We start from the raw sequence: 8663 nt of genomic DNA, 5'->3' as shown, positions 1-8663 counted from the left end.
CATTGGGGGGCTCTGGAACCAAGCGTGGGGAGTTCGATTCCTGGTTGGAGCAGCTGAGTGTTGTAATAGCCAGAGGAAGGGTTAGAGCAGTTTGGTGATGTAATAACCATGGAGGAGGCTCCCTTTGGGGAAGAAGTAAAAGCCATGTGGGAACCTGGGAACCAACAAGGGCACAACCTGCGATTTACCTCCCTGAGCAGCTGAGAGGCCGGAGGTTCGGGGACGAGGATATAGTCTGGCGCAAGTTGGGACACCTCGTTAAAAAAAAAAAAAATACTACTAGGAAGTGTAGTGTAGTATTTGTTTTAATATAGTGTTGATCAAATTTTGTCATATGGTTTAGTAAGAAATTTATTCCGGGGTATCTTAGATTTCCATTATCGACTCAAATATAATTTTAGTAAAACACGTTAGAAAGGAGAAAATTATATCAAAATTAAAAGAACAAAGAATGCAATGTTGATTCTCTCCGAATGCTCAAATAACAAGTCGATATTCTACTTTTCTTTGATTCTCAATATATTATATTGTATAGCAAGTTTTAGAACTAGAGACTACCTAAATCTTTGTTTATTTATCATATGACCTTTGAATGACAAGTTTATTAAATTAGATTTTATTTCTCAAAATTCGAATTGCTTTCTAAAAATTTGCAATAATGCATGTTTTCATGAGGGTCACGCAGATATCTAACGAAGTTTTAAACAGTCTCTATGATCAACTCAATAAGATTACGAAACATCTTACTTCGACTCTTCTAAAAAATGCTAAATACAATCAGAAAAATAATAGATAAGAATTCATATAGTTGGCCTTAAAAATGCATAGGATGCTTGTGAATCGTGGTTATGCATTTATAGGTGTGTGCTAATCTTCAATCCAACATTATATTTGTTTAGCAATGAAGAGATCGCACCAATTATTTCGATGCATTCAATTCAACATACTCACTAACCCAATTGAAAGCAACATAGCACGTTGAAATGTACCCACTCCAAATTATATTTTTCCAAATCGAATTTATAAATGCCCAATTGCCTCAAGCCATGTATTTCTTTATTAATTTTATTTCTGTTTCATTGGGCTGCGATACATATGATCCAAGCCCAGAATTGTTTGTATATTCAGTGGGCCTAGGTTGTCCAAATCATGTGGGCCTAAGTGATCCATTAATTATTCCATTTCCTTAAAAAAAAAAAAAAAAAAAAAAAAAAAAAAAGACATGGCTATGAACATGGTAATGTGTTTATAATAAGGACAAGAGAATAATAAACAAATTCATACTTTTTATGTAAAAGTAGGGCTGAGCAAATCTCCCGAACCGAATCGAACCGAATTCGAAGATTCTTGTCAAATTAAATACCCGAACGGATATCTGAATTGATAATCGAGGGGTACGGTTCGGTTCTAGACCAAGAACCGAAGAACCAAATAAGAACCGAATATTTCTAATTTTTATTTTTTTTCTATTGAATAAATCAAATTATTTTAATTTTAATTTTTTCTAAACAAATTAACAATTTCTAAATCCAAATTTTTGGCCCAATAATTTGTTTCATTTCTAATTTTTTTTTTTTGCCCAATTACCCTTTTTATTGTCTCATTTTTTAGCCCAACAAGATCCAACCCACTATATAACTCTAAACACCTACACTAAAGTGCATAACGCTATCTCGACTCTTGCAGTCTCGCTGACATTCCAAAACCTATACAATCATCGATCGACGCTGTGACCTCCGATCGAAGCTGTAACCTCCGCCAACCGAAATTTTGACCATAGCGATCATTTGAACAAGGTAGTCTACGAGTCTCTGACATTTCAAAACCATTGAATGTATCATTAGTTGTATTTATATAATTTTGTTATAAATGTTAAAAAATTTAATTATAGTATAGAACCGAACGGAACTGAACCCGAACGGTTCCATAATTATATTTGGACCCGACGATTCTATTTACTAAATACTCGAAAATTGAACCGAACCGAACCGAACCGACCCGCGCTCAGGCCTAAGTAAAAGTAAACATAAGACTCCATAAAAGCCTCTAGAATCAACTATCTACCAGAGACAGAAATATGTCTAGATAAAGAAAGTACCTCATTGCAACTTCAAAAAATTTCAACAATATTGCAATGAATCTCAAGCTTTTGATTAGGTCTAGTCATCCGATCTAGTTCTCAATTGCGAATTTCTAATTTTCAATGATATGTTCATATTTCTTTATTTTATGATTATCAGCAATGGAAAAGTCGTTGCCCGTAGCTGAACTTGGGTGAGAATGGGGTTATGGGACGTGACTTATTTTCACGGCTCTCTTTTTTGCACTTTATTAATTGTGAAGATAATGGTGGTTGGTGGCGGCTATGTATTGGACAGTGCTAGTTGTGGCGTAGGTTGAAGAGACATTTTTTGTTAATATCTTTTCTTTTCTTTTTTGATTTTTTTTTTTGCGCATTTTAAGTTATGGAAAATGATTCCTTTTTACATCACTTCAACATAAAATTTTGGATGAAAATCGTCCATAGGAATGAATCTTGTGAATAAATAAAAAGGTTGGGAATGATAAGTCGAATAAAAATTGAATGACACAAAATTGTTACGAAAGAGAGGTTGGGAAACCTAAAATTTATTATGTTGTTTCCTTGAAATCAAACACAAAATCTAGAAATTTTAAATTTAGCAAGTTAATATCATATTAAAAAATATAGAAAAGACTTAATTCGACTCTTTCAACAATGCAAAAACAAAAATCCTAATTGCCATATCATAATTAATATATTTTGTTCAATGAACAAAACAAATCAAGTAAAATTATTTTATTATGAATTATTATTTTGCATCCATTTTATGTTGGACTCATCTTGCAATTTAAAAAATTGTCAATAATGCATGCATGATTTTCTTACTTCCTGTTGCATATGTATTTTTTTATTTTTGTCATGAAAGATCTTGACAAGAAAAGACCTATATAGATATTGTTTAAAAGTATATTTGTGTACAAATGAAAAATGAATAAAATTACAAAAATAATGTAGCAAAAGATTCGAATTAAACGTTGATTCCTGGACGGATAAATAAAAGATTAAAAAAAAAATTAGATGAAAAATAAATATTAATTAAACTTTTGAAGAATAAAAAAATAACTACGACAAAGTAGTATGTATAATGTCATGTAGTATAACATAAAGGTGAATTAAGGTTGTGATTTGTTGTATTCAGTTATGTGTAATCTTATCTGTATAATTATTCATAATGGCATACTCATCAATTTTCAGCAAAATTTATTTTTTGTTACCCCACTCTAAAATGTACCTCTTGTTTGGTAAAAATTAAATTTCAGAATTTAATCTAAGTCAAAATTAATAATTAATTTTAACTATACATTTCATAGGGTCCATTTTTCAGCCACACATTTCATCAATTTTTATGATAATCAACTAAATATTTGATTTTAATTTCCACCAAAACAGAGAAATAAATTGTGAAGTGTATTTACAAGAAAGAAAGTAAATGAAATGTCAATACACCTAGGGCGGAGCCCCATACTCATTGCAGGCACTTCCCTGCACTGAACTTTGGGCCGAAGTCCATTCCATTTATTATTATTATTATTTTTTTAATTTTTTTTTTTTGAGAGCCCCATATATAGAATATAATGGTGGGATGGACCATATTTGTCAACTTCTTGGGTTTTTTTGGTAACTCAAAAGAAATGAATTTTTGGGGTTTTTCGATGATTTTCTGTTACGATTTCATGCATCTAAAGGGTATTTTTGAAAGTCTGGGATCTTGATGCTTTTTGTATTGAATGATTAATTGTGGAATAAAAAAAGAATTTTTTATTTTATTTTATTGATTTTGGGAAATTAATTATGGATCATGTGATTGGCGAAAAGTTTAAGCTAGGGAGAAAAATTGGCTGTGGATCTTTTGGAGAGTTTAGTTGCATAATTTGATTCATTTTTTATGTCTCTGAATTTTAACTTTGCCACTATCTATTCATAGGCAGCTTCCTCTTCTTTCTTACTATTGTAAAATATAATACTGTGCCCTTCTCGATCAATCATCTATGCATGAATAAATTCAAGGTCACTTGTCATTATTGTTGAATTGGTATGCTAAAGATAAGTGTAATATGCTTTTGTAATATAATTAATCGAAGTTTTATCTTCCCAACTTTGATAAGATGCTTCTATAAATTGACAGAATTTCTATGTGACAATGAGATATTCAAATTTTTTGAAAGACAAAAATGGAATACATCCTAACATAGAAAGTCATTATCCTTTTCTTGAATGAGATTCATTTTTTAAGTTTGATAATGATTTTATTGTACAACGATATCAAAGCATAAAAACTCACGAAGAACAAGTGTAACTTATAAATCATGTCATTTTTAGTATTTTTTGTAATATTGTTTTATATTTTTATCATCATTAAATTCATGACCAAAAAATTAAAATTCGACATTGATTAAATTGTGGCTAAAACCTCGTACTGCGCAAATTTTCTGGCTCCAGCCTTGAATACACCATATATCGAGGGTGCATTTTTTAGATTTTCGTATATAGACTATGATAAAACAAGAACGAAAGTCACAATAAAAAGGGGAAAGCTCACCGTGCAGCACAAAATAATTCCTTATGACTATATATCTAAACAATTATAAAGGCGACCAAGCAAAAGGCTTAAAATAAGCAACAAGAAAAAAACACAACAATGTTATGTTCAACAATTTACCAATAAACTGGCTTAGTTTGAGCTAACTCTTAAGCAACCACAAAGCTTGACCTAATTTTCATATTGGGAGAGCTCTTGATCAGTTGGAGGGACATGGGGGGCAGGGTATGCCCCCACAACATTTTTAATTTTACTATATTAATATAAAAAAATTCTTATTATCCGTACCTAATTTAATCCAAGAATTGCTTGAAAATTTAGCCAACAAAATTTCATTCAGTTGCATACCTCTATGAAACATGACTAATATTTTGTTTTTTCTAACTTCTGCAAATTGCACCAAAAATTCTTACTATAAATTGATCACATTTTTAGACAAACTAGCCATATTCAGACGGTACTTAGATATATTTCTGTCTGAAAAAATAATGTTTCCTATAGTTTTGGCCTTGACCTTAATTTTCAGCTCTCAAATAGAAGCTGAGCTTCAAGTAAATTTCTATAGAAATACATGTCCTAATGCAGAATTAATCATAAGGCAGGAGGTCCAAAGAGCCTACTTTAGAGACAGAGGAATAGCCCCTGGCCTTGTTAGAATGCATTTCCATGATTGCTTTGTTAGGGTAATGTAAATAGCATATCGTTTTTCTCGTCTATTACATAAGGTGAAATGTACTGTTCAATACTGTGTACCAAAAACCTTGAATTTATTTGACTGGTTCTTGCAGGGGTGTGATGGCTCGGTTCTTATAAAATCAACTCCTGGAAATTCTGCAGAAGAAGATGGCCCCTCGAATGCTGGTTCTCTTCGTGGGTTTGAGGTGATCGAAAGTGCTAAGGCTAGACTTGAACAAGAATGCAGAGGAGTTGTTTCATGTGCAGATATTCTTGCATATGCTGCAAGAGACTCCATAGTAGTAGTTAGTACTCTAAACTCGACACAAAACTGCACCTCTAAAATCCCTTATCAATTGGCACGAAATAGTGAAATTTTTTTACTGAGAATATGAGTTTGTTGGTAGCTTTTAAAAGAATTGTTCTTGGCATGCAGTCTGGAGGACTCGGGTGGGATGTTCCAGCAGGAAGAAGAGACGGGCAAATTTCACTGGCTACAGAAACTATCGATATACCAGCACCATTCAACAACCTAGACCAAAACCTTCAGGCTTTTGCCAAGAAAGGTTTGTCATCGGACAACATGGTTGCACTCCTAGGTAAGAGAACTTCGTACTAGACTAAATCAAAAGACATTACAAGATCTTCGAATTTACAAGCCCGATATATTCCTGAATACAGGTGCACACACAATTGGTTGCTCTCACTGCTCACAATTCAGCAACAGATTATATAATTTCAGCCCGGCAAACAGTCAAGATTCAACGTTGGATCCTCTATATGCTATGCAACTGAAGCAGCAATGTCCAAGAGGGCCTAATGGAAACGTTGATCCTAATGCAGTTGTTTTCATGAACTTCAGCCCGACAGCATTTGAAAACAGCTACTATGTCGATGTTTTAAGAAACCGAGGATTATTTACCTCGGACCAGACACTGACTACAAGTCCAGACACACTATCAGAAGTCAGAGATTATGCTAGGAATAACATACAATGGCAAACAGATTTTGCTGATGCTATGATTAAGATGAGTCAAGTTGAGGTGCTTACAGGGAATGCCGGAGAGATTAGGCTCAACTGCAGGGCCATCAACCCATAAAGCTCGATTCTACTTGCACATATTCTTCTTAAAATAAACGCCTGTAATGTGGTGTCCTCTTCTTTGTTTAACTGAGAGTGGTTCCTCTCACAAAAGTCAAAACGGACTTGGAGTTCTTTATCTCAGTCTAGACAGTTCTACTAGGAATTGGAAGCCAAAAAGTATGTTCTCAATTAAAGAGCTATCAATCTGTGCAACCAAGTTCCCCCAAACAATAAGCAATTTTCTCCAGACCTGTCCTTTTTGGATTGGAAACTGTCTGAAATCACTTTTCAAAAATCTCAAAAACCATAGATACATACAAGGAAAAACCCGCTGCCACAATAGTGAGATGGGACAAATTGCAATCTTAAGGGGTAACGCAGAAAAGATTCGAGCTAATTTAGAGCAATCAACAGTTGGGATAGACAATCTTCTATTAAGAAGGCGAAAAGAGAGACGAATCCAGAAAAGTAGGTCATGGTCAAACCTTACGAGTTCAGAAAATTGAATGGACTAAAAACAAGAAAAATAAAATCAGGCAATACGTGTTCTCAGACATAAATTTTCAACAACACAAAACGGCAAATTCCATTTCTCAATAAGGTTTGGTGAAAGACCATAATGAAGCAAAATTCTACGATCAATTACAAAAAATATCCCAAGAGGTGGGCTAAAAAGGTAGGCTAATAATCCTATTTAGGTAGTCAACTCCATGATGGCACTGACTATGTCTCCATTGTGTGCCTTGAGAGCCTTGACAGCCTTGCCCTTGGACACCCCTGCTTGTGTCATGACCAAATCAATGTCCCTAGGCTCGACACCAGTTTCATCAACCTCCTCTTCTTCCTCATCCACCTGTTCTGCCGTAGCTGAGGCCGATGCATCAGGTTTAGCCATTACAGAACCCATATCAGGCATCTTGAATTGCTGAGCGGCCTGTGTCTGAAGCTGAGAGCTCAAATCCTCAATCTTAGCTTCTCCGAAAATGACATAGGTATCGGAATTTGGGCTCTTGAAAACATCAGGCTTTGAGATGAAAAATAATACCTGCAATATCATGAATTGATTATAAGGTTTAGCAACAGAAAACAGAAAGATCAAAGATGCATCCGAGTGCAAAATGCGTAGAAGATTACATTTTTTGTTCTCTTAATGGTAACACGACTAACACCCAGAACAGGTTTCATTCCGAGTTTCAACATGGCCTTGCGGCTCTTCTTCTCGCTTCTGCTCTGCTTAGAACTTTCACTCGCTCCTGTATTCACTTTTGCATCATATTAGTTGTAAAGGAGGCATAGCAAATGCATTGGTGATACAAGTAATAAAGTATCAATTTGATTACAATTACGCATACAAAAAAGAAGAGAGATTCATGCAAGAGTAATGAATAGCCAGGCAAGATAAACAAGCACACACCTCAATCAATGAAACCCCCCACATGAGGCCCACTTCGAGGCCTAAGCCTATGCCCAAACAAATTGAAATTGTGCAACGTAAAACTACAATTTCAGGTTCTAAATACACTAACCATCTCACCTAAAAGATTAATCCAGTCTAAACAAATAAAAGTTCAATATTCATTAATATCTCTTCATCATCTCAATCATTCTTCTAGCTTCCAAGCTATCATATACAAAGCAGTCTTAATGCCAGTTAAAAACCCACAAAATATAACCTGGGATGAGTGCCTACCCCTTAATCAAACCCATATCCCCAATAAAAAAAGCCTGAAGGGGATAAATTATCGTTAAATGAACATAATTACGAAAAGAATTAGGTTTTCAAGAAAAGGGACCTGGGCTACCATCTTCCTTGTCATCGTCTTCCTCATCGGAATCTTCAGCATCATCTTCATGGTCCTCATCCTCTTTCACGTCCTCTATCACTGGCTCATCCTTCAGTTCATCAACAATCATCAGCGAATTTAGTCTCGCACAGACACACACAAACAGACATTTTGCATATATGGGTACTATAAACCAAAAAAGCGGATATTGATCTAATATTAAAAAGGCACCTGAAACTTTTCTTCGGCTTTTATTTCTTCCACGACAGGACCCGGCATTTTCAGTTCGATTTTGAGGGTTTTCAGTAGGGAGTGCAGAGGATAAGAGTAATTTTGTTTAGCCAATGAGGAAGAGATAACGGGTTTTTATTTTAGGGCTCCGTTTATCCCATGTTTTTGGGGCTGGCCTTTCACTCTCATTTTGAACTTTGGGCCACTTATCAAAAAGCTTTTAGCCCATATCCAAAACATTTAACCCTCAACTGCCGCTTGCTTCAT

The 8663-nt window shown here is 34.6% G+C and overlaps 2 protein-coding genes across 3 annotated transcripts; one reads left to right on the top strand and one right to left on the bottom strand.

Moving 5' to 3' along the window:
• The first annotated feature begins 5071 nt into the window (after positions 1-5071).
• LOC111367739 (peroxidase 5-like) lies at positions 5072-6606 on the top strand. Its single transcript, XM_022988772.1, has 4 exons — positions 5072-5305; positions 5411-5602; positions 5734-5896; positions 5979-6606. Exons 1-4 carry the CDS (start codon positions 5111-5113, stop codon positions 6395-6397), a joined length of 969 nt encoding a protein of 322 aa, XP_022844540.1. The 5' UTR covers positions 5072-5110; the 3' UTR covers positions 6398-6606.
• A 335-nt stretch (positions 6607-6941) lies between these two features.
• LOC111367741 (nascent polypeptide-associated complex subunit alpha-like protein 2) lies at positions 6942-8552 on the bottom strand. 2 transcript variants are annotated; one of them, XM_022988773.1, is made up of 4 exons: positions 8397-8552; positions 8175-8274; positions 7516-7643; positions 6942-7426 (listed from the first exon to the last, which is right to left on the bottom strand). In XM_022988773.1, exons 1-4 carry the CDS (start codon positions 8442-8444, stop codon positions 7076-7078), a joined length of 627 nt encoding a protein of 208 aa, XP_022844541.1. In that variant the 5' UTR covers positions 8445-8552; the 3' UTR covers positions 6942-7075. The 2 variants fall into 2 exon arrangements, with proteins under 2 accessions (XP_022844541.1, XP_022844542.1); XM_022988774.1 differs by having other exon boundaries at positions 7516-7634.
• Positions 8553-8663: the final 111 nt, after the last annotated feature.

The sequence above is a fragment of the Olea europaea genome, chromosome 18 (assembly GCF_002742605.1).
Source record: "Olea europaea var. sylvestris chromosome 18, O_europaea_v1, whole genome shotgun sequence".
Taxonomy (NCBI): Eukaryota; Viridiplantae; Streptophyta; class Magnoliopsida; order Lamiales; family Oleaceae; genus Olea; species Olea europaea.
This window is presented reverse-complemented; position numbering and strand designations above follow the sequence as displayed.